We start from the raw sequence: 25,314 nt of genomic DNA on the forward strand, positions 1-25,314 counted from the left end.
CTACCTTCCTTTATCAGAAATGAGTTCCATGAGCATGGACCTTTTTAGGTTTGTTCACTGCCATAGTCCCAGCACATAGAATAATTACAATTTTTGAAAACCATTATTTTTAACTCTGTAAATTCAAACAATGCCAACTTTTGGATCCCAAAGCTTATACACCAGAAGATGTCCAATGACAATATAAGATAGACCGGGGGACATACAATCTCTGCAAAATCAAGGGTCAACTCTTCCCCTTATCTGTGGCTAGCAGGCATAAACTTCACTGGCCCTTTGCAGAGTACACGTTGGTTAGAGTACATATTCAGAAAATGAATCTAGTTTTTAAGGTTCTATTTCATTCTTTATAATGATGCTTTTATCTAAGTATTTAAAGATACATGGTGTCAAAAGTAAAATCAGTGTGGTCTGCCTTCTCCATTTGACTTGAAACTCTTAAGTCTTGTTCTTTCCTGTACTCCTAGCCCTCCTTAGTCTGTTTTATTTTTTATAGCACTTTTCACCTTCAAACTCACCACATATCTTATTTAGTATGATGATAATTTCTTTGCTTGCTTCCCTCAGCCCCTAGCTGGGATATAAGTGCCACAGTGGTATTTTTAAAGACAGAGATATTTATTTTGCTCACTAATGCTTCCCATATACTTAGCTAAAATCATGCCTGGCAAAGAGGTGCTGCTCAATACATATCTGTTCAATGAATAAATGTTACTTCTATTAGATATGTCATTCTGCCATGCTTACATTAATAAATGGAAATATGAAAACATAAATGCAAAACTGAGCAAGAACGATAGTTTATCCAACCTTGGTCTGTTTTTGATAGTCACATCAGGGAGTGTTTTATGCGAAATATCATGAGCTTTTGTAACACCAGTTATACATTTAGGCAAATAGTTTTTAGAGTTTTAGCCAGGTTTTCCGAAAAACATTTCACCCTGGGGATTTATCTGCATCCAGTTTGAGCATAGTCTAGGATACCCTTTGTTTCAGCTCAGAATGCTTTTATAAGCAGATAATGACAGAAGAGCCACTGTTAGGGGGATTAAACCACAATGTCATTTATTGTTTACTAAACAAGAAAAAGTAGGCTGTCCCAGAGTGCAACAATGTTATTAAAGATTCAGGTTTTCTCCAAATTACTGCTTCCCCATTCTCAACATGTTGGGGTTTTTTATCTTAATGCTTGTTGCCTCATGGTTGCAAGATGGCTACCATAGCATAAGGCATCACACCTGCACCCAAGACAGAAAAAAAGAGGAAGATACTACACCACTGAGTTCACTGGTATCTGTCCCTTTTACCAGGAAAGCAAAAAGAGGTTCCAGAACACACAGCAGAGATTCATTGGCCAGAAAGAACTAGGTCACATGGCCAACCCAGAGATTGCCAGGAAAAGCCAGGAAAAGCAAAGTTCTGGCAAAGAACAGGATTGCCTGACAATGGTTCTCTACCCTAGTGAGGGATTTTTAAATTGCTAATTCCTAGGTCCCACTTCAGACCCATTAAATCAGAATCATGGAGGAGGAGCAGGAGTCTGTATTTTTTAAAAGCCACGCAGGTGATGGTCAAGTGCAGGCAGGGATGAGGACCACAGACTGGACCACTCAAGAGTCATTGCTACGATCAGCCACATCGTCCCCCTGAGTGAAATTTGTCTTTTGTTTAAAAGGGAAGAAGTAAAGGATTATGGGTTAGGAAAGCAAATAGCATTAACCACATCCCCTAACTTATTATTACTACAACACTGCTTGAAAAGACTCATTCTGTTGTTCATTCTCACATTCGTTCAGAATTTATTAAGCATCCTCTAAGTGTTAGGCACCAGGGACAGAAGATGAGTAAGTTCTTAATTTAGAGACTAATGAGGGAGATAGATAAACATGTAAGAAAAAAAGTCCACCAAAATTCATTATGATAGGTTTTGGGGAGAGGAGGAAAGAGGGAGTGGTTCAGTTTTACAAGATGAAAAACTTCTGGAGATCTGTTCCACAACAACATGAATATCGTTACTACCAAACTATACACTTAGAGATGGTTAAGATGGTAAATTTTATTTTATGTGACTTTTATCACAACTTAAAAAACGAAAACAAAACAAAAACCAATATGGTAAATCCTAGCAGAGGAATAAGAGCAAAGGGCTATGGGAGAACAAAGGGTTTTTCACCACTTACCAAAATCTTTGGAAGTGAATAATCACCCAACTATCCTTTTCAGTAACCATCTGTCTCTACTCTTCAGTTTCATTCTTTATGACTTGATCTTGGGACACCTGTCTTGCTTAGAATGTGATTAACAAATGGTAAACAGCAAAAGCTACACGCTGGGCCACCCAGAAGACACCTTAATGGGAAAGGGATCAGGAGACTGGAAACCCGGAACATCAGACCAGGGGACTTGAAGTCTCAAAGTGCTTCAAAGGGTTGAGCACCTGAGTTTTTCAGCCTTCTTTATAAACAGACCAGTATCCCACTAATGATCCCATTCATATATGTGAAGACGTTTAAGGCTTTTCTTAACCTTCCTTCATTTCATTTCTTAACTTTCCTTCATTCAAATTTCATCTCCTTCTACCCTTCCACGTAAGGAAGTTTTTCCTCAGTTTTTCCTCTAAACTTCTCTACTTTTACATCCATATCAAAAATAAAATTATTCTAATAAATGACAGAAAATACTATTAAAAAATTGTTAATAAATATACAGTTTGGAGTCAGTTTGGGGTCCACTTTTAGTATTTACCTTGTAACAGCTAAATTTGGATTAAAATTGTGCCTAGCCAGTCTTTCCTCATTTTTCCCTTGCATATGCCTCCATCAGATTTATCTTATTATTGAGAGTTTTTTCCTCAAGTTTTTGAATATCTCTTTGACAGCATCTGGGTAGAGAGCTAACTATAATTTAAAGAAAAGCAAGGAATTTCCAAATCAAATTAGCACCTAGCATTGTTTTCGAGTTATACATATGAATGCTTTTAATTCTATGCATACCCATTTTGTAATAGCAAATGCCATTACTTACCATTCCTGGGCCATACATTTAAAACACATGGGTGTCAAATTTACCTGGAATTGTTTGGATTAACAATGGTTCCCAATATTTGTTGTAGCTCTCTACATCTTCCAGCTCCCTTCACTGAGTGCTCAGTATCAAAGCTGCCTTCAAGGAAATCCAACTCTCCAAAACTATGACTGCTGTACACAGCCCACAAAAAGACTCAGGGTTTGTAACAGCATTTCCCCCCTCCCACAACACACACAGTCTTTCACAACTTTAGGAACTTGTTCTTTAAAGGATCGAAGTTCACCGCCCAAGTCAGAAAGAATGCTTCCAGTTTAATGAGTGTTGTGTACTCCAAAAGTCAAAGAAGTCTAGAAAATCTGTGCTCTAATCTACTCGCAGTGTAGACAGCTGACACAAGATCCAGGACAAGCTACGTACAATGTCCAGATAACAAATTTGAACAATTCTGATTAATTTAATTAAAGAATCATCACTTTTCAACAAAAAGAAAAACAGAAATCTATGAATACATAATAAAGTAAGTTGCTTGTTCCACAGTCCATTTTCAACTCTTCAGGCCAACAAGGGGAGAGAAGCTGACTGAATTAAGCCAACATTCTAATAAAACCTCCAGATTCTACTCTGCCAAATACCATTCACATTAAAACACGGTGCTCTATCTGTATCTTTGAGGAAATAAAATCTGTCCCTTGGTTGTTTTTGTTTATTTGCAGATCATACCTGCTTGAATTTTAAGGGGATTTCTTTTTTCAATTACCACTGATGAAACAGGCAAAATAAATGGTCAACTTCTAGAAAGCAGTACGACTTAACAGGAAAATGAAAGGGGGAAATATAAAAACATGGGGATCCCAGCTAGTCTTGGACATTTGGGGGCTTTCTTTGGACTAAGAAATAGAAAAAACCCCTAAAGGAGAGTAATTCATAGTAAATACACACAGCAGCACAACACAAGAAAAGGAACGTTACAACAGCAGCCTGCGTGAGGCACACGTACCTGCCAGAAGGAAATGGCTTTATTTTATTTAGGCAATATAGTTCATTCAAGTGAACTGAAGAAAGCTGTAGATTCAGCCGTTCATTCAGTCAGCAAATATGTCAAAGAAATAATTCCTATACTCTCTTCTAACTGGGATATTATAAGGGTCTATCATATAAATGTGGTTTTATGGGCTCAAAATACATTTAAACAAATGAAATCACATCAACTACCCTAGTGTTTTGAAATATGCATTAAACACACGGCATGCTTTTCTAAAAAAGCACTGAATATACTAGGTTTTATTTGTACATCAAAATAATAATTTCATGCTCTGCATAACAAAAGGAAGATATTACCTATAAAAGAACTGTCTCTCTAGATCAACGCACGGTGTTGAATTTTGATGCTACATTAGAACTACAGTGCTATAAAAAGTAATGAATAAATTATGTTTTACAGGCAGTATTTACATACGCAATGCAATACTTTTCTGCTAAATTTTCTTTTTTGACTTGTACATGCAAAGAAGCGTCATTCAAGATGATTACTGTGTGCATGTAAGTGGTTTAAACGATCAGTATGTGACCAATAGCTTTTTCCCAAATTGCTTTTATAATCACATACAAATATGTTGGCTCCTCTTTCACAACCTGCACTGACTTGGTTGGAATGTGTGTCTGACAGGCTTCTGCCTCTGTATGTGAGGGTTTACCACAATGTCACAATTTCACTGAATTTAAAAAACTGATAAAATCCTGCTTTCTGTAAGTTACTATGCTGGATTCTGTGAGCAGAAGTTCATCATACTTCCACGGTGCTTACAAACTACTTATCTACTGTGGAGAGGTGGGCTTTCAAAGACAAAGAAGTTCCCAACTTGGCAAAGATGCTGAAAGGGAGATGAGAAGCCAAAAACACAACAATTGCTCACTCAACTTCAAAATTAGTTCATTTGCTCAACCTCATTTACTAAGTGCCTACTATATGCCAAGACCAGTGGCTTTCCTTTCCTTCCCACACATCACACTATATTATCATCCTTTATATGTCTCTCTCAGCAATCCAACGCCATCACATCACCTTCCATTACACTGAAAGTTTCTCAGGAGTAGGGGTATAGCTCAGTGATGGAGTGCCTGCTTAGCATGCAGGAGGTCCTAGGTTCAAACAATCCCCAGTACCTCCATTAAAAATAAATTAATTAATTAGTTAATTTAAAAAATAATAAACTGAAAGTTTCTGAAAGGCTGGGACATTGTCATATCAATTGACACATTGCCATGGACTCAATATTTATGAATGTATAAATAAATGATATAGGTATAACATATTATGTAGTAAAGGCAGGGAAAGAGCATCACAGGAAACACGGTATTTAGCTTAGCCTTAAAGAAAGGAAATGAAACAGAAGAGGGTTCCAGACAAAGAGAACAGTATAAGCAAAGGCCTGGGATGGGGGAAAGAGCGGGCATTTTGGAGAAGTCGGCAGATGAATTGGTTGGCTAATAGCAATGCTTCCTTCCTGGAGAAGGGCCCTGGCTGGCCGCCAACCCCACTCAACTGTACCAGAATACAGGGGAGAAGGGGTTGGCAAGCCTGACAAATTGGAAAGACTCCCCAAGTCATTCTGAGGAATATTCATGTTTAAGAAACATTATTTTTAAAGTGTATGGGAAGGTAGAGAGGATGACGAGGAAGGAAGCAGCAGGCCAAGTTGTGAAGAAGTGTATCTTTGGGGTCCTCCTGTGCCCTGAATTTCCTCCATTGGCCTCAGCCCTCTACCCTTATCCCCACAGCTCACTCCGAAGGCCCCTGCTGATATGGTGGTTATAGCCACTCCTCCCTCCTTCCACTTAGTCACGATTCCCTCCAGGTGAGCACACACTGACTGAGAGCCCACCACGCAGCAGCAGCGCGCTCTCGCAGACGCCCGGGTGAGGGAGGTCATCCCATCCCCAGGAGCTCACAGTCTAAAGCACCGCATTCTAATGTAAGTACACACATCAAACACTTTTAAGAACTAAAAGAATTGCCAATTGCACCAAAGCAGGGAGAGATCTTAAAGCAAATCATCTTGCCCTAATTTCCTAAAACACCCCAATTAAAAGTGTATCTGTTCTAAAATCGCTTCTGCCAACTTCCAACTTCCTACATGCTGAATATGCAATGTTCCAACAGCAAAATTCAGATGGATATGCTAACCGTCTATAGGGGTCAGTGGTTCTTTTTCAGTAGAGTCAGTTTTTTTAATGAGAAGCAGAAGTGATGGAGGAAAAGGTATCTGAGTAATGGGGAGAGAGAAATCCAGGCAACTCTCCTCACAGAAAACCAGTCATTTTCTCCTTAAAGTGGCAACTCTCCACCTATCTCATGCCCAGCATTGTGTGGGAGGCATTGTTGGAAGGTCCCAAGCACGGTGCCAAGGTGAGCAGATGCACTTGACCTCCCCAACTGGAACAAGAGTAGCTCCTGACCCTGCTGACCAAAAGCTCCTGGAAGGGAAAAGACAACAGAAGAAGGGGATGTAAGAGGAAGACTGGCTCTGCAGGGCTGCAGCCTCAGCTCAGCCGTGGTTCTGTCGGGGAGAGCACGTTGCCGGCCACCTCTCGGCTGCAGAAGTTCTCCCTTCATCTGCCTCGGGCAGCAGGGCAGGAACCTGGCCCCTGCTCACCTCTTTACCTTTAACTCTATCGACTTCAATTGGTTTAATTTATGTTCTAATAATACCTAACTGCTGTTGTGGCCTTCCCCCACACACACACACACTTGGCATCTGCTACTTCTTCTACATAAAACACTACATTGTTACTACAACCCCTTCAACCCCATCCCCATCCCCAACCCTTAATGAGTCATTTAACTCTCACACATCCTTCATGGCTCGCTTTGGTTGTGATTTTCTCCACGAAGCACACAAAGTCAATCTCACTATCCAATAAACTCCTTGAAGTCCAGACCCTTGCTGACTCACCTTCAAATCACGATTTAGTGTGGCATCTGGCAGAGAGTGGGTGTCCCGTACGTGTTGAACTGAATGGGATCCCTGATGTCTGAGTGCTTACCATCTTGGGTATAGAACATAGGAGGTACTATGGAGGTTTGATGGGTCTCCCCAGACAGACTTGAGAGTCAGGAACCCCAAAGTACAGAGAAGGTGGAATGAGCTATGGCAACTGCTAAGGAAACAAGAACATAAGTCTGGAGGGGAAAAAAATGACTTCACCAAAATGGAAGGGTCTGAGATGTTTTAGGACTGAAGCTTTGAAAAGTTTATGTTTCCTGATTCCATAAGAATTTTCAGCGGGTGGATGGTATAGCTCAACGATAGAGTATGTGCCTAGTGTGAGATCCTGGGTTCAATCCCCAGTACCTCCATTAACAACAATGACAAAAAAGAATTCTCTTAATACTGTCCTAGTGATCATGAGCTGGGGGCTGGGGGTGGCTATCCTGTTATTCACCTTGGTATCCCCTTGTGAAGGACATGAGAGGCACTCACCAGAGAGATATAAATTTAATAGTTTCTATAAATCTGATTCATAGAACTACAGAGCTAATTTAATGATGTTCATTTTATAATATGAATTCTATTCCTCCCAAGTAATATATTCATTGTCATTTTAAAATTCAGAGTTAAGGGGAAAAAAGCCCTTCAAATACTCTTAAGAGAGTCAATCAAATCAAGTGCCCCAAACTGGATGGCATATGCACTGCCTTGACAGTTAACTTAGTGCAAGAAACGTGACCTGTTTCAGGGAGAGTAGAGCTCAGAGGTAAGGGCATGCTTAGCATGCCCGAGGTCCTGGGTTCAATCCCTAGTACCTCCATTTAAATATGTGTGTGTATATATATATATATGTATATATATATATATACACATACACACACACACACATATATAACTAATTAATTAATTGACCTAATTACAAAAAAAAAGCAAGTTTGGAAAATTTCAGCAGAGGTAAAAGCCAAAAAGAGAACCAAATGGTGATTCTAGATGTGAAATTGCAATAATTAATATTAGGAACTTGAAAGTTATACTTCAAAGCAGACAGAAAGACAGGAAGTGATTACAAAAGATACAGGCTAGAAGAAAATATTCAGATGAAAATCAAAGAGAAACAAAAGAATTCTGGAGGGTGGATATAGCTCAGTGGTACAGCACATACTAGCATGTGTGAGACCCTGGGTTCAATCCCCAGTAACTCCATTAAAAAAAAAAAGGAACCTATTTAAAAAAAAGAAATGTGATGTGTTTCATGAACATAAAGACACTTTGTTGGAGAGTGGGAACTTCTGCTCTTGGGCCTGGGAATTCCCAATTTTTGCCCAAGTCTTGGCGAAGTCAGAGCAAGGCTTCCTGTGCGAGGAGAGCAGTGGGGAGAGGCCAGGGGGAGTTGGGAGGAAAGGAAGAAAGCTCATTATACTAGATATCAAGATGTCTAGGTCCCAGCCTCAGCTGTGCCACAAACTCACCGGCCCTTGGCCTCTGGAGGCAACAATTTCCTCTATCTGAACAAGGCAGATGGATTAGATGATATTATATCTCCTTTTTAAAAAATCTTTCATAGTTTTATTTTTAAAAGTTGTATCAGAGATTTAATTTGTTTTAAAGCTATGCTAATGCTTGATTTTTACTGCTCTTTAGAGTTACAGTCAAAATTAGAAATAATAGCACACATTGCTGAGGCCTTCTTATCCAAGTTTCGACTGACTTTATGATGACATGAGTCTTCTCCAAGGTACGAGAGAAGGACCTGTTACTGAGGTACCTTGCTTTCCTTATAGTCATTTAAAGTGTAGCATTTACAGACGTTATAGAGAAATCTTTGGGGTGGGGGGCAGTAATTAGGTTTATTCTTAGAGGAGATACTGGGGATTGAACCCAGGACCTCATGCATGCTAAGCATGTGCTCTACCACTTGAGCTATACCCTCCCCGAGAAATCATTTTTTAAGTCTTCTAAGTCTTTATTTTCCCACCTTAAAAATATGTTTGATTTGAAAATATTTTTGACAAGTTATTCATCTGTTTTATTCGCCAACAATCAGTTGACATAGGATTTCTCTCATTCATTCATACATCTTACTGTGAGCAGAAATCAGTAATCCCATCCACTATCTCACTATGGGAAGAGAATTGTGGTGAAATCCAGTTGGTATTTTAAGCAACGCATTAGTTAGTCTCTACGGTCTTTCATATTATGTGTTGCTTCCCTATTGTCATTATTCATTTCTTGAGCACCTTGAGGCTATGAGTATCAGAGGCAAAGGTGTGTCATGATATCATCTGCTAAGGATCTAACAGATCGGTGGCCGGCTTTATTCTTTCTAGGTGAACTCTGCCACCCTCTATTTATCCCTTTTACATATGCCAATTACATCCTTTTTATATATCCCAATCATACATCCTAACTGTATCCCTTCCACCCGTGATTCTAAATAATTCTAGATGCCTAATCAAGGAGGTCTCAAGCAGTTAACCAAGAAGACCCACAGCCACTGGGGCCGACCCTCCCTCCCGGGACCTTCATGCCCCGGCAGCCTACGGCGACACCCGGCCCTCCGGCCCCTGCGGGCCGCCTCCGGGATCGCGGGAACGAGCGGCGCGCGCGCCCGCCCGCGGCCACGTGACCCCGGGCCGCCATGGCGGCGGTGCCCCGAGGACCCCGCTCCGATCCTCCAGCGGGCGCCCGCTTCTTCTGCACCGCGGGCCGCGGCCTGGAGCCCTTCCTGACGCGGGAGGTGCGGGCGCGGCTGGCGGCCACGCAGGTGAGTCGTCCTCGCTGCGATCCCGGGCGGGGAGGAGGGCGGCCCTGCTCCCGCCCCTGCCGGTGCTCCCTCCCCGCCCGGGTGCGTCTCAGACTCGGGAAGGCGACGCGAGCCCCGCACCCTCGACCCCGAAGCCACCGAGGCGACGCCGCGGCCCTCGGAGTCCTGCTGGCAGGACCTTCAATTACTGCCGGAAAGAACCGCCAGTCGTTTTTCCCTACACCTGTTACCGCCTGTCTGTCACGGCCCAAGTGTTTTTTTTTCTTTTTTAAGTGGGGTTCACGCGAGTTACTTCCTAGACTCTTTAAAGGAAGGTATTTGATAGTGCCTATAATTAGAATTAGACCTGTCGGAGTTAGCATCCTTTCTCCAGCCTTTAAATGCAAATACGATCTTCGTGTTCAGCTACTTTTGTCAGTTTCCTGCCAGTGATTGTATTTATCTCATAGGGTTGTTGGGAGGATTAAATGGTACAGGGTATGTAAAGTGCACCTCACACACGTAGTAGATGGTAGCTAGAAAAATAATATGCTCTTGGAGGCCTTAGAGTCCAGCTTATGGAGAAAGTTAACAGTTGCTGGTTAATTTCAATGAAATGAAGGTTTTAACCATCAGTTTAGGTTTTAGGACATGCTGAGCTGGTTTCTTGAAAGCAGAGGGAAAAGATGCCCTAGAAAAAGTCTCCAATATCTAGATGGGGTTTATATGACAGTGTGAATGATGTGTTTTTGGAAAAATGAAAGCTTATTGAAAGAAATTGACCACTCCACTCCCACAGCTCCTGCAGTGTTGAAAGCCCAGGAAAGGAGTTCCTGTGAAGAGGGTGTGGAGAGAGGAGCGTAGAGGGGGTCATGAAGAATGGTATCAAACTTACTAGATTACCTGCCATTTGTGGTTTTGGTCACAGAATTTAATAGAATGTTGAATGTAACTAATCTAAAAAAGCAACAATATACTAATAACTGCTGACATGGATTAAGCGTTTAATGTGTGCAGAACACTTAATTTTCACAACAACCCTGTGTTATGAGGTAGGCTCCACATTTAACAGAAACAGAAAATGGTGCAAAGGTAAGTCCAATAAATTACTCAAGTCATGGAACCAGAAAAGGGCAGAGCTGGGATTCAAACCCAAGCTGGCTGTGAAATCAGGCATGAGTGTATTATCATGTTCAACCCAGGCAGGTTGGCACCTGGGTCCAGTTCCTTAACCACTATGTGGCCGTGACATCGTGCTGCACAGATTTTTTTTAAATGTTAATATAGAGTTCTTGGTATGAAAAATAGAAGGCTTGACCAAATCTGAGTATGTTGCATTATTGGAAAAAAGAAGGATGATCTCTGCTTGTTCTTAAGCTTGAAATCTTGAAAGACAAAATGAGGTGTTGGTGGGGGCATTTTAATCACAATAAAAAAAAACTCAATTAATCATAGGGGAAAACTTCTTGGCAATGAGAGAAATTAAGTGCCAAGAGATTTGGGGATTCCCACGTTAAGACTGTGTATGTTTGGAGGATAGTTATGCCTGGCCATGGGATCTGGACAAATAACCTCTGATATTCCATCCCAGTTTCACTAGTATAAACTCTCAAAGTTAAGACAATCCTGAAATAATAATGATAGGATCAAACATTTATTAAGCACTTAAAATGTGTCAGACACGTTATGATTTAATCCTCAAAAGAATCCTGTGTGATAGGTCATTTTTACCAACATTTAACAAAGAAATAAGGAGAAAACTGATGCTAAGTGGTGGGGCTGGGACTTATATCTGATTCTCTCTTGCTTGGAAGCCCATGTGCTTTACCAGTATTCTAAATTACTGTGGGAACTGCCCCCAGAACCCTGGATGTAGGTTATTTACGCATGTAGGCTTTCGAGTCAAATGAAATGTATTGCAATCTTAGATCATCCTTTAACAGATTTTTTAATTTGGACAATTTACTCAAATTCTGAGCCTCCCTTTCCTTGAATATAAAATAGAGATGTTAATAGCTACTTTAAAGGATGGATGGAATCCTTGAGGTAAAGATTCATAGCACATACAGCACAGTGTCTGGCAAATAGGAGGTGCTCAATAAATGTTCCCAAGAATGAGTTGCACAGAAATACTTAAAATCATTCTAGCAATGACAAGAGAGTCTGTTAGAAACTTTAGTTCACTTCAGGAAAATTAACATGGTAAAATCTGAATTTACAAAACAGATTAATTCAGAGTGATTGTTTACTTGTGCAGAGTAATCACTCTGTTCTAATCAGTAGTTTTCCAATTTAATAAACACAGGAATCCCCTCGGGAGCTTATTAAAAATGCGTATCTCTAGTTTCATCCTTCAAAAGCTTTTCTTTTAGAGGGGCTGCAGATAAGTTCAGCTGTTTGCATTTCAACTCACAAACTCTTTCCTCTCCCAGGTGGGGGACTCTGATGTAGGAGCTTCCTCCAATACACAGCTGATGATGATGAAAATATTCTTCATATTGTCTAGCTTTTTATCATGGAGAATTTCAAACATACACAAAAGCTGACATGATGAATCTCATGTATTCATCAACCAGCTGCAACAATGATCGAATTGTTCATCACCTTTCCCATCCCTCACTCCATTTTTTGAAGCAAATCCCAGATATCACTTCATTTGTAAATATTTACTTTTATATCTCTATATACCTGTATATCTATAATGTAAGGACTCTTACGATATATGTAGTATAATGTAAAAGAGATGATACATATAATGGCTCTCTTTAAAAAATATAAACCACAATATCATTATCACATCTAAAGATTAATAATTCCTTACCATCAAATATCTAGTCAGTGTTCAGATTTCAGTTTGTCTCATAAATGTCACTTTTGTTTTTAACTTTGTGAATTTGAATCAGGAGTCAAATAAGTTCCACGGATTGTGATTGGCTGATATTAAGTCTCTTATTTAAAAAAATTTAAGTCTCTTTCAATCTGTAGATTTCCACTTTATCTCTTTTTATTTTCCCCCCTCAAGAAGTTTGTTAAAGAAGCTGGGTTATTTGTCCCATAGTCTAAAGCAGGGGTTGACTAATTTTTTTTTTTTGTAAAGGGCCAGATAATAAACATCTTAGGCACAATGTTGTTGGACAGCACTGCTAAAGTTTCTCCTGGTCTAGACATTGCCAGTTGTATCTCCATGGTGTAATTTGACATGTTCTTCCATCCTCTATATTTCCTGTAAATTGAAGTCCTATAAGTTGTACCTACCTCTTGGTCATAGTCAGGTTTGATTTTTTTTTTTTTTATCTTTCCCTCTTGGTGGTGTGGCAAGCTTCTCTATAGGTTCCTGGGTATTTTAAAATGTTTAATTTATAGCATATTAAGTAGACTATCTACTATAGTATGTAGTATATAGCACATAATATAAAGAACACGGTAAAGAAATATATTGGGTAAAATTAAGCTTTGCTTTGTAATAATGTTTAATGTATTAAATACTGTTATTTACTATAACAATAAAGTAGGAACAGTAATTTTTAAGATGAAATTTGGTATAGTAGAGGTGTTCCTAATACCAGCTGCTCGGGACTCCCTGTCAGTTGATTAACTGACCTTTAGAAACAAACCCACATAGCAAAGACTATTAACCCATGTCCTGAGTAAGCCAGCCGTTTTTACTTTTTTGGTGAGGTCATGATGATAGAGGGTAGTGGGGCAGAGACAAGCAGACAGTCAAGTTACTTCATTTAACAGGGTGATTACATAAGGGTGTTATTGGGGTTTGGGGGTTTTTGTTTGTTTGGTTTGGTTTTTTTGTTTGTTTGTTTGTTTTTTTGTTTTTGAAGAGTCTACATTCCTTGTGGATTGGATACTGGTTTTAAAATTAAGTAAAACATATTTTAAATTACTTCTTCTAAAATGAACCCCAAGAAGCTCACACACCACCTCAGCTCTTCACTTAGCACTTTAAAATTAATTCTGAAATGAAACGGCATCTGTAAAATTAGGAGAACTTTCATATCTCTATTACTGTACATTACGTTGTTGCCTGGGCTTAAGCTTTTCATCTTTGTGTTAGACTTGAATCCCTGAATTTTAAAAGAAAGGCAAAAATGCTAACTGTTGAGATATGCTAGCAGATAACAGAGCTTTTACTTTAATAAAGGCTGTTATTTCATCTTTTGAAGTGTTAGACATAAAACCAGCTGGTTTTAGACACTTTGTTATGATTTAATTCCAAATGGAAAAAACAGATTGTATATATAAATAAATTTTCAAGTAGCAAATCCTAAGGTGAAATATTCTAAAATGCCAGCGTTCTCCCTAAGTTTTGTAATTGAATATGATCAGTTACAAGCAATAAACTGAAGAAAATGAGTAACAGTAGCTTCGACAGTGTTTGAAATCATAAATACCAAAATTCATTCTTTCTACTACTTTAAGATATAATACTTTTTATCTTCACAAAGGGTGAACAGTTAAAGTGCTTTCATAGATATGACTGAGTCTCACAATGGCTGTTTTACAGTTCCATAAAGTACTTCTGATCACGTGCTGATTACTTGCAAAAGGACTATAAGCCTAATGTTAATTTTTTAAATAAAAAGAATAATGTTGCTTTTGGTCTTGAGAATGTATTTAGCATTTTAATGCCTGAACGCATATTGGTCTTATGATTGGACACCAGAAGTAAATTAAAGCACATTTTAGGTCCTCTTAATTAACTTGATTTTCAGTCAGGTTTTTTTTCCCCCTTTGGTCTCCATCTACTCCCAACCAAAAAAGATATTTTAGAGGAAGTTCTTTATAAACCATTTCCCTTGACATTCAAGTAAGTAAGAAAACATAAGATCTTTGTACAATTAAATAAATAATTTAATGTCTAGATCACTGACTACTTAGTTTAAAATCACTAGTCTAGATGTTTGCATCAGTTTGTTTGTAAGATTTGGACCTTAAAACCATACATTTTTCAGTAAAATAATTATTTCAGTTCCCCCAGTCTCCTGACAAGGCATTTCATGTCTGTTAACTTGTTTTGTGATGGCTTAATAGCAGCTATATTTTTAGGTCAAGTAATATACAATCCAAACTTTAAAAAATTTACTTTTTAAAACTTTGTTTCCAAGTTCTAAGCATTCTGAGGTGTGTAATTTAATTTTGACTTCAGTGGGAAAATGTCACCTTTGTAGTGAGAAAGAAGTAAATTGTAGAAACCAGAAGTCCTTGTTTTACTTACTTCATTATCCCCTTAAATATTGATTCCTAAACATTCTTCTCGTTCCCTACTTCCTCCATGTCTCTAGGTCAGCTACACTGCTGGTACCTAAGTTATTTGGGTTTTATTTATATTTGTTTTTCTAGCTCTATTGACGTATAATTGACATATAACATTATGTAAGTTTAAGATGATTTGACACATTTATACATTGCAAAATGATGATCACCATAGCATTTGTTAACACCTCCATCCCATCATTTAATTACTATTACTTTTTTGTGGTGAGAACATTTAAAATCTCTTTTAGCAACTTTCAACTGTATAACACGGTATTATTAGCTGTAATTATCATGCTGTACGTCAGAACCCCGAACCTGTTAATCTTATAACTGGAAGTTTTGGGGTTTTAATTGTTATCAACCTAGGGCTTCCTCCACAGAGATTCTTCATCAAGCTAGAGTGGTAACCTCAGAAATTACCATCCCAAAAGCTTAATTAGACCAGGTCAGATCAAAAATACAACACTTGGAGTTCAAGTTCCCAGTAAATGGGAGCTGCCTAAACACATGTGATACCCCAGATTCCCAGGCTGCCTCTGTCCTAGGAGATGACTTAGAACCATGTTAGTCAGCCCATGGCCACTGCTAGAAGAAGAATGCGAGGACCATCCACCTCCATCCTGAGCTTGAGGGGTTGGGTTGACCCAAAAGGTTTAGGATTCCATTAGTATTGCACACCATTTCCAATACCTCATTCAGCTCTCTCTGAGCCAATGCTGTTTTCATTTTCCTTTCTTCCCTGACTTTTACCCCATCTCCATCCTGTTTCCAAAGCCTCTTTCTGTTTGATGCATGTTTCTTGCTTCTATCCATTTTCTGGCTCCACAGCCAAGTGTCTCATCATTTCTTCCTTAGTAATCTACTTCTCCCTCCAGCATCACATTCAACACTCAGCCCTTTGTGCCTCTTCCAAAGTAATTTTTTTCTGCCAGCTAATTTAGTGCTGCCAGAGTTTTCATCAAAAGTCTGTAATGGCTGACCATTACCCCTACTCCAGATTTCATGACCATTTATCAAGCTGGCCTGCACCGCACCATCCATCCACCTGACACTATCAATCAGCATAACACAGAGATGTTGCCATGCTGACCTACAGTTTCCTTCAGCCAGGCTGTCTCTCCCACCTCTGCACTCTCCTCCTTTGTTCTTTTGTTAGAATCCCTCTTCCCAAATCTTACAGGATTCTTCCCCAAGACTTTTACTAATGATGATTTCCATTGTTAGAGCTGCTTCTTGTACCTACAACTTATCAGTGCATGTTTATGTTAACTTGTTAGTTTTCTTTTGGCTTCAATGCAAGTTATTGTCTTATACATTTTACATTTTAATTTGTATGTCAATGTGTGTCTATTGCATTATTATTCATCTTTAGGGTATATACTGTACTGTGTGCTTCCTTGTAGACCAGGTGTTTAATAAATACCTGCTGATGATGTTGACCTTGGGCCAGGCACCTAATTTGTCCTACCTATTACACCTTTCCTTTGCCAACTTTTCAGTAGTGTGTGAGGTTTGGTAATGTAATTACTGAGTATTTTATGTTCTGTTTTTCTAGTAGTGTGTGTGTGCACGTGTGCAGACACACACGTGCACACACACACTTTCCAAAAGAGAACATAGATATGATCTTGGTCACTGACTTTATGACTGCATGCAGATTATTGAACCTAAGCCTCAGTTTCCTAATCTGTGAAATGGGGAATGACAGAAACTACCTTAGAGGGTTGTTATAAGGATAGGGGTGTGGGGATTGTGTTCAGAGTGCCTAGTACAATGTCTGACAAATAGAAGATACTTCAGAAATAGTCATTTTTATTATTGTTAATCTAGATGTTGAGTTTTAATTCATTTAGAAGGGGGAAAGAAATGATTCTTACTGTGACACTGGATTACATTAATATTTAATTTTTTCTATCTCTAGGTTGAATATATTTCAGGGAAAGTGTTTTTCACCACTTGTTCTGACTTAAATATGCTGAAAAAATTAAAATCTGCAGAAAGATTATTTTTGCTGATTAAAAAGCAGTTACCACTTAATGTTTCTTCTGGAAGTAAAGGTACGGTGTATACCTATCACTTTTACCCATACCATATATTGTACTCCAGAGTTTCCTGCTTGATAATTAGTATGTAGCCATTTCACATTTCTAAGATTCATTCATACCTGTGAGTTCATTAATTAGGTATTTTTCTGTATTTCCTGCATATTATCACCTAGTTGTATCTCTTCTCTTTGCAATCTCCTGTCTGTTTTCTGAGACTTTAGTGTCCCAAATCACATTTCATCCTTGAGAATCGTGGTCAGACACCTTCTCTAGAGATATGTATGGTCAGTGCATTTATTTAGATTTAGGAGCATGTAATAACCCAAAATGCATTGATTTAATAAGTTGGTCAAAACTGTCACCTTGTAAATTTTAACTGATGAGTGATATAACTGGAAGAATAGAATACTGCATAGTAAAATTTCCTGTTGGGGTGACTCTAAATGTTTTGAATAAACTTAAACTCATTTATAAGGCATTAGAGCTAAAAGGGGCTTAAGAGTTTCCTGATCCCTCCCTAATTTTATAAATATGCTGCTAAAATAATTTAAAGATATTGATAAAAGCAACAAAAGAAGGATTAGATACAGCTGGATTAAGCATTGTCTTAAATCTCATCTTGATTGCTGCTTGTGCACCAGAGATCATGTAATCATAGCCTATAATAAACCGTGTCAAGAGCATACAAATGGCGAGAAATCAAGAAAGTATTTAAAGCAAATACTAAGGTATTATACCATGGGGTCAATATAATTTCATCCCAATATTTCACACACTTTCATCTTCAGAGAACTACAGTAATTATTCTTGGGTCATCTTGACCACCCTTGTTCATCAAGAAAAGAGTACACTTACCAAGCATGGCTGGCAGCCTGAGTTATGAATGGGTTGTGGATATCTGAAGTGTTACTTTATGGAAACTCATTTTATCACCTGTGCTGATATTACATGGTCTAAAATAGTCCCAAGATTCAGTTGCTCTGTTTTTGAGCGCTGTGTTTTGCAATTTATTCTGTTTTTTTAATTTAATTTTTAAAAATCAGCATTATTTCAGAGATCAACACACACTCTAGGTCTATGAGTATGTTGAAGAGTTACATATGTTAACATAGGACAAATGATCTTGGTAAAGTATATACCATCTTTGGAAGAATTTTAAAACAGTTTTGATGCTAAGTATGGAATATAAGAACAAAGTTTACTCTGTACAGTATTTATGTTAAATTATATAAATTCCGATGAAAGGGATGTCACTATGTAGCAATTTATCAGCACCAACCAACTGAGCTAACCGGCCAGCTTCTATGTAGCAATTTAATAAAACTTATTTTAAAGAAATAAAGGCAATGGGGTTTCAGAGTGATGAATAGCTTCAACATAGGATAAACTGAGATTTTATTTATTTAGGAAAAATATTTAATGAAATGCAAAGACTTATAAATGACGATCCTGAAAGCTGGTTGAAAGCCATTTCAATTTGGAAAAATCTTGAACTTGATGCAAAAAAGGAAAAACTTTCTCAGAAAGATGCTAACCCACTAAAAAGAAAAATGGGAGAAAATGATGTCATCGTTGCTAAAAAGTTGGAAACAGAACAAATGCACGAGATACGCGAGAATAAGGAATGCCAGCTGGAAAAACAAATAGAAGCAGCAGCACTGGAGCAAGGACATCGCATCACTAAGAGACAAGAATTTCTAGAAGAAGATCTTCAGAAGGATGCAGTGGGCTCTCGTACCCACAGCGACTTGACTTTCAGAGTCTCCTGTCGCTGCAGTGGCGCTATCGCGAAGACCTTTACTGCACAGGTACGCGCACCTCCCAAAGTGGGTTCCCGTTTTCTGAAAGAATTCGTTACTCTCTAGATCTAAAATGACATGAACACCTTTCACAGAGTACATAACCAGGTCCAGACAGACAACTGGGCCTAATCTCATATAATTAAGTCTCTTTGAAAATGCACTTTCCTTCTTAACTTTACCTCGAACGTTAAAGAGGAATAGTATGCCACTCTGGGTACAGACCTCCTTTCACTTTCTCCTTAAACATTTCCTCCAACTCATAGATATCCTTTACATTTGGAAATCCTAGGATTGTGGTCCTAAGCTTTTTGGCTTTCTCTTCAGTTCAGTTGTGTGTGTGTGGACTGGCTGCTCTGCTCCAGGTCCTGCAGGTGTGACCGTCCCCGGACCAGACTGCCGATACACAGATGTACTCGAAGGGAGAGCGAACACCGCACACAGACCCTTACAGGACAATAAGGGCTTCGGTCTGGGTCCTTTGGGCAACCTTAAAATCATACAGACCCTGAAGTTTGGGCCTAATGCTACTGATCTCGTCATTTTGGAACATACAGGATTGCAGTAGCTGAAATAGTTCATTTTTCAGCTTGCATCTGTTTCCTAAAATCCAGAATGACCATGTTGATCAGGCCATGGTCTGGTTATTTCACGTGTCTAAAGTGACAAGAATAGAGATTATACACAAGCAGACGTTAATGCGTTAGTGTAATATTTTAATATCATAACCTTAAATTACCATCAGATAGTCTGACTTGATTTTCCTACAGGCTACAGGCTATTAGTTTTTGCTTACACTTAAACTTAAAATTTTCGTTTTTTTGTATTCTTAACTTTTCTATAACCTGCTGCTTTTCCAGGAGGTAGGAAGAGTATTTGGAATTGCTCTTATGAAGCAGTTTGGATGGAAAGCAGATTTGAGGAATCCCAATTTAGAGGTAATGAATGTTCATTTTATTTTATATGCTTATAACCTAATTCTTTAAAGACAATGCCAACTATTCCTTTTTTTTTTTAATTGAAATATAGTTGATGTAAAATACTACGTTTCAGGTGAACTACATAGTGATTCGACATTTACGTACATTACAAAATGATCGCCACTTTAAGTCCGGAACCGTCCTTCCCGTACAAAGGTGTTACAATATTATCGCCATGTCATCTACTCTTACTGTACTTCTAGAGTTTTAAAAATTATGTGTACAAGGATGCAGCAGTCTGTTTTCTCTTCTGCATTAGAATACTACAGATAATTCTGCTAGTAGTTTTCACTGTGAAAAATCTCTCATCCAAATAGGACTTTTGGAATAGAGTTGTTTAGTCACAGTTGAACTAAAAAACATTTATTATAAGGTTACAGAGATGTTTTGTTTAATCACAGTAACATATGACAGGTCTCTGTAATAAGAAATTCTAGCTAATGGCAAAAAAAAAAAAAAGGAAAACAAAAAAGCCAGCACAAAGCTCAATAGTGTGTTAATAGTGGCTTGCTTAGGGTGTGGGGTTATTTTTCTTTTCTCTTTCTGTATTTGCAAAATTAATTTAATGAGGTCACACAGTGTTTAATTGGAACAGAGTAAACACGCAGGGAAACAAATTTTAGCAATAAAAAAGTCTTCACTATTTTTTGAAAACCATCTCATAAATTCAACAGTTAGTCTAGTCATTTTTATGATTCATTCATTCATAAATTTATTGTTATAAAGCTTGGAGTAATGGCTGGCCAAATCAGAAGATTCTGTGTTGTTTTTCAATTTTGTTATCTGATATTTTTTGCTTTTAAAAAGTAGCACCTGGTGTATAGCCTTTATTTCTGCTATGGAAAATATTTTGACCCCAAGAATGTTTTGATGTAAGAGTGCCTTTCTTCACTGCCCCCTTTCCAGTTCTCCTTGCTTTCCTGGTTTCCTCCTTTCCCTCTCCCCCGACTCCATCTCACTGTCTCAGAATTATAGTTTCCTCATGGTTTAGTTCATAAATATATCTAATTTAACTCCTGTCACTCATTTATTACAATTAATAATAGCTATTGGTAGAAATAATTAACACAAAATTGGCAACAATTCACACATAGTAAAATCTGTGTGACAGAAACTGACAGAAGAATCAAATCTTAACAAATTTTATTCTGCAAAATTAATAGAAAAAACTTTATAGTCAGAAAAGCTATTCCTGACATTTGATATATAAAAATATTAATATGTCATATCTTTAATATAAATGTTAAATAGAAGAGAATTAATCCCAATCAATAGATTTCCTAAAATGAATAATATACAAAATTGGGAAGTTTAGCTTCAGTGATCAAGGGATTAAACTGACTAAATGGAGTTCATTCCAGGTTGCTCTTTTCTTAATAAAAATTTATCAATATTGTAATAATTCTGATGAAACTATATTAAAATAACTTTGGGGTGAAAGTATGAGGGATCAAATGTTCTCAAGGTCAAACAACAGAGTTAGAATATTCCATAAACCTCATCAGGCTACAGAAATAAGATTCTTTTAAAATTTATGTGAGCTACTAATTATAACTTGAGACATTTAAATCCTCATTGTGACCTAACATGATGACTGCAGCTAACAATGCTGTATGATATATAGGAAAGTTGTTAAGAGAGTAAATCCTAAGAGTCCTTCTCACGAGGGAAAATTCTTTTCCTTTTTTCTTTTTATTGTGTCTATCTGAGAAGATGGATGTTAGTTGAACCTATTGTGGTGATCATTTCATAATATTTGTAAATCAGACCATCATGCTGTGCATCATAAATTTAAACAGTGATGTATGTCAATTATTTCTCAATCAGACTGCTCACCTAGAGATGGTAGGGAGGGAAAAGGTCACCCTTGCTACAGTATATTCGGCCTAAAGAACGTTTTCTGTCAACTGTGGCCTCAAGTCTTATTTGAGGTTAGAATCAGGGCACATTTAGATAGTCCTCTCTAACCTAAAATGTTGAAAAATCTGATTTAGTTAGGGTCATTCAGAGAATCTCTGGGAAGAAAGTTTATCTTGAGTTCCTTCACAATTCTCAGTATAACTCAATATAACCAAACTGATCTCTGAATTTTTCTATGATGTGTGCTTAAAATTCACTTTGCCTCTGCTCAAGAAAAGATATTATGGAATATTTTCCCAGAAATGACAAATAAAACCTTGGAATCTCTTATTAAAATATAGATTATATAGGTTCAAAATGGAAGCTTTCAAACTGTCAATAATTTGGTCGTGCGTTTCCTGTTCCATTCTAACTTCAATGTTTGTTTTTTCAGGTCTTTATACATCTAAGTGACATTTACTCTGTGGTGGGAATTCCCATGTTCAGGTAGATATTGTATTCTTAGCTTCAGATTTGTCCCTAGGAGAGTTTGTAAAATTAAGAACTTTATGCTTGTATTTCTAGTATGAAACATTGATGTCAGAGGGGGCTAAAGGCATTTGAGTTCTTTGCTTGAGCCAGTCAAGTGTTTTCATGGAGGCTAGTGGATCTGACTTGATCTGACTAGGTAGAGCTGTGAAAGATTTGATCACAGTAGTCCACTGATTACATGATTCATACTGAAAATTATAACTAATTATTTCTGTTACTGAATGATTTTCACAGGCCCACATTTAAGTTAAAAATTTTAGTCTGTTGGTATCTTGGAGTTCTGATTAAAATAGAAAATACAGCCCAATTCTTAAAATTCACCTTGAATATTTTTCAAATTTTATTGCAATTATTCTTTTTTTTTTTTTTTTTTTTTGGTGGAGAGCATGATTCCAGTTTTTAAAATATTCTTCAGGTTTTTTCCTTAGTCATGTTGGGTACTATGTAATAATAAACGCAAAAGATTCATTTCCTTATTCAGAAATACTTATTGAACGCTTATTGTCCAACTAGTACTTTTCTAGATGCTTTGGGAGGAAGGAGCTGGTTGGATGGAAATAATGATTTTCAGTTTCTTGGTGGGATGTAAATGCTGGCATCTTGAAAACATTTTATACGCATAGCCCTGTTTACATAGTATAAAGAGATTTAGATACCCTTTTTCTAGGTGATTCTAGGCATGGAATGTTTTTTAAGAAAAAAAAAAAATCATAGAAGTCCCATGGGAATACCTCATGTACCCTAAGCTCTCATTGAGGCATGTGTAAGCCTCAATCAGGATGTAAAGAAAGAATGCTTAAGTTCACTGTAATAGCTTTATCAAACAGCAAGCTGTAGCAGTTGATCAGCACACTGCTAAGAACATGGTTGATGTTCAAGTTCTTGCTGTATGCTAGTTATACAGTAGCTCCACTAGCCTCTGCATTACGAAAATCATGAGCTAAATAATATTTCTCGTCACCTTAACAGACATGAGGTCATCACCTGCCTCAATGCCCTATTGGTTTCCCTTGGCCGCTACCCACCCAAACTCCCTATAAACTCTCCCAGACCAAACCTAACCTGCTGTTTCACACCTACACCTAAAAGGTGTCCAGGGCCCCGTACTCCAGTGCCTTTTGAAGTCCTAGGCCCTAACCCTGCAGAATATTTGTAAAACTCTTTGATTTTTTTTTTAAACAATTTTGCCTACTTGGGTTTTTTAAATTTCATAGTAGTTGACGGGAAAGGTGGGGAAAACTGAAAGATGGCCACATTTCACCCTAGTATAGTTATTGATGGTCATCGAGACAAGGGTAAGGAAGACTAGTAAAACAGTTAAATAGGAAATATATTTTTAGAAGGATTCATAAAGCAGCTAAATAGTCTTTAACACTTTGGTCCAGAAAAGGGTGAGCTTAATTATCTAGAATATTGGTTTATGAGGAACATTTCATCCCCAGCAGTGCTGACGGAGGTAGCACGAATGTGTTTATATTTTTAGTACCAAATGAAAGAATTCATTTTTAATTTGTAATTATATATAACATACTAAATTTTATGCTTTTGTTATTAAGTTTCTATATGTTTTTAAACAGAGTACAATTTTATTTAATGCTTGCTAGACATCCTCAAGAAGTCATGCTTATGGCACCTCTGGTAACATACCTAAAAGTTGACAAATAAAATGTGCGTGTCTGAAAGTTAAGGCTCAGGCCCTGAATGGGCAGTGGCTGAAAATAAGATTACATTAGATGCTCTGCGATTAGTCAGTTTGACTACCTCAGTGAAGGGAGGAAGCAGTCATGATACGTGTTGGCTAAAAAGAACAATTGGCCGGTGTGTGAGGAGCAGGGGGTGTATAAAGACTTGAACAACAGACAGCAGTGCATGGAAGGCGTGACATGGAGGTCAGGAGCTGCAGCCTGGTGACCCTGATGAGAGAGGAAAGTCAGAAGTGGTGGAAGGGAGTGTGGAGCAGCCATGGAGTGTGAGGGATACAGAAAAATGTACATCTTAGTAGTCCCTAAAGACGTTTGGATGGAGCTCTTCCTTCTTTGAGTAAAGAAGCATTTGGGTATCAGTAGCTCCTTAGGCATTAACTGTGTCCGCTGTGCCACGCCGCACACATTGCCTGGCACAGGATGGCACGGGGGTAAGGACCGAGACTTCAAGTCTGCCTTCTCCACAGAAGAACTCTGCAAGGTCGAGCATGTGATCACATCCCTCTGCTATAAAATCAAGGAAAGAGTAGTGTGTACTTCACAGCTTTGTGGTTCGGATTAAATGAGACAGCACAGGGGAAAACGAGATTACTGTTTTTAGGATACAGTATGTTGAATAAATTTCAACCATTTTACTTTTTCAACAGACCAGCAACTAGGGAAGGAATGGGAGAAGCATTTACCAGAGTAAGATTAATTCATTCTATTGATTTCAGTTGAAACAGATAGTAAGTACTTACTCTGGATATCTAACATTGTGCTAGAGATCTGATATTCAAAGATGAGTAAGATGGTTATTGAGTACAAAGGATGCAGTCCAGTGGTGGAACAGGTATGTGATCAGTGCTTGACTAGAGTTAGAAAAGGGGACCCAACTGATGGAGGACAGGTGAGCAAAAGAACAGAGAGGAGTTTCACTTAATGCATCACTTAAATGGAGAATAACAGGTAAGTGGACAAGAGGAGAAGATCTTACCAGCAAGGAACTGCATGTGCAGAGGCAGGGGGGTGGAGGGGGCTTGAGGTACACGGAGGACAGCGCGTAGTTTCAGCATAGATGGGACAGGGAGAGTGGGAGAAAATGAGACTGGACGATTAGGAACCGTTCACCAAGGATCTTGTAAGCCGTGTTAAATAACTTGGATTTCATTCTAGAAGCAGTAAGAATTTGAAGCAGATGAGTGATAATTTTAGATTTGTGATTTTAAAAAATTACCAGGGAAATGATATTTTAAAGTGGAAGGGAAATAAAAAGGAAAGGCGGGGGGAGGTGGTTAAACTCTTACAGTAGTTCAGGCAGTGAAAGCTGAAGAACTGAACTAAGGCAAAAGGTGGGGGCAACGCAATAGAGGCCATGAACTCCAGAAAA

At 38.2% G+C, this 25,314-nt stretch overlaps 2 protein-coding genes across 14 annotated transcripts in view; one reads left to right on the top strand and one right to left on the bottom strand.

Annotated features, from left to right (window-relative positions):
* Positions 1-25,314, bottom strand: part of LOC140685731 (uncharacterized) — a 340,524-nt gene that overhangs the window by 275,661 nt on the left and 39,549 nt on the right. The window lies entirely within an intron of this gene.
* THUMPD2 (THUMP domain 2 tRNA and snRNA guanosine methyltransferase) overlaps positions 9,644-25,314 on the top strand; it is a 39,353-nt gene continuing 23,682 nt past the window's right edge. For 2 of the 4 annotated variants that reach the window (XR_012059092.1, XM_006211488.4), the window contains exons 1-5: positions 9,644-9,780; positions 16,949-17,084; positions 18,480-18,880; positions 19,732-19,809; positions 22,145-22,197. Coding sequence is in view for 3 of the 4 variants with exons in the window: in XM_006211488.4 (XP_006211550.1) it covers positions 9,655-9,780; positions 16,949-17,084; positions 18,480-18,880; positions 19,732-19,809; positions 22,145-22,197 (794 nt within the window). In the remaining variant the exon portion in view is untranslated. Of the gene's footprint in view, positions 9,781-10,074; positions 10,095-16,948; positions 17,085-18,479; positions 18,881-19,731; positions 19,810-22,144; positions 22,198-25,314 lie in introns of those variants that run through there. The other 2 variants (XM_072937836.1, XM_072937837.1) reach the window with 2 other exon arrangements.

This window comes from Vicugna pacos, chromosome 15 (genome assembly GCF_048564905.1).
Source record: "Vicugna pacos chromosome 15, VicPac4, whole genome shotgun sequence".
Taxonomy (NCBI): domain Eukaryota; kingdom Metazoa; phylum Chordata; class Mammalia; order Artiodactyla; family Camelidae; genus Vicugna; species Vicugna pacos.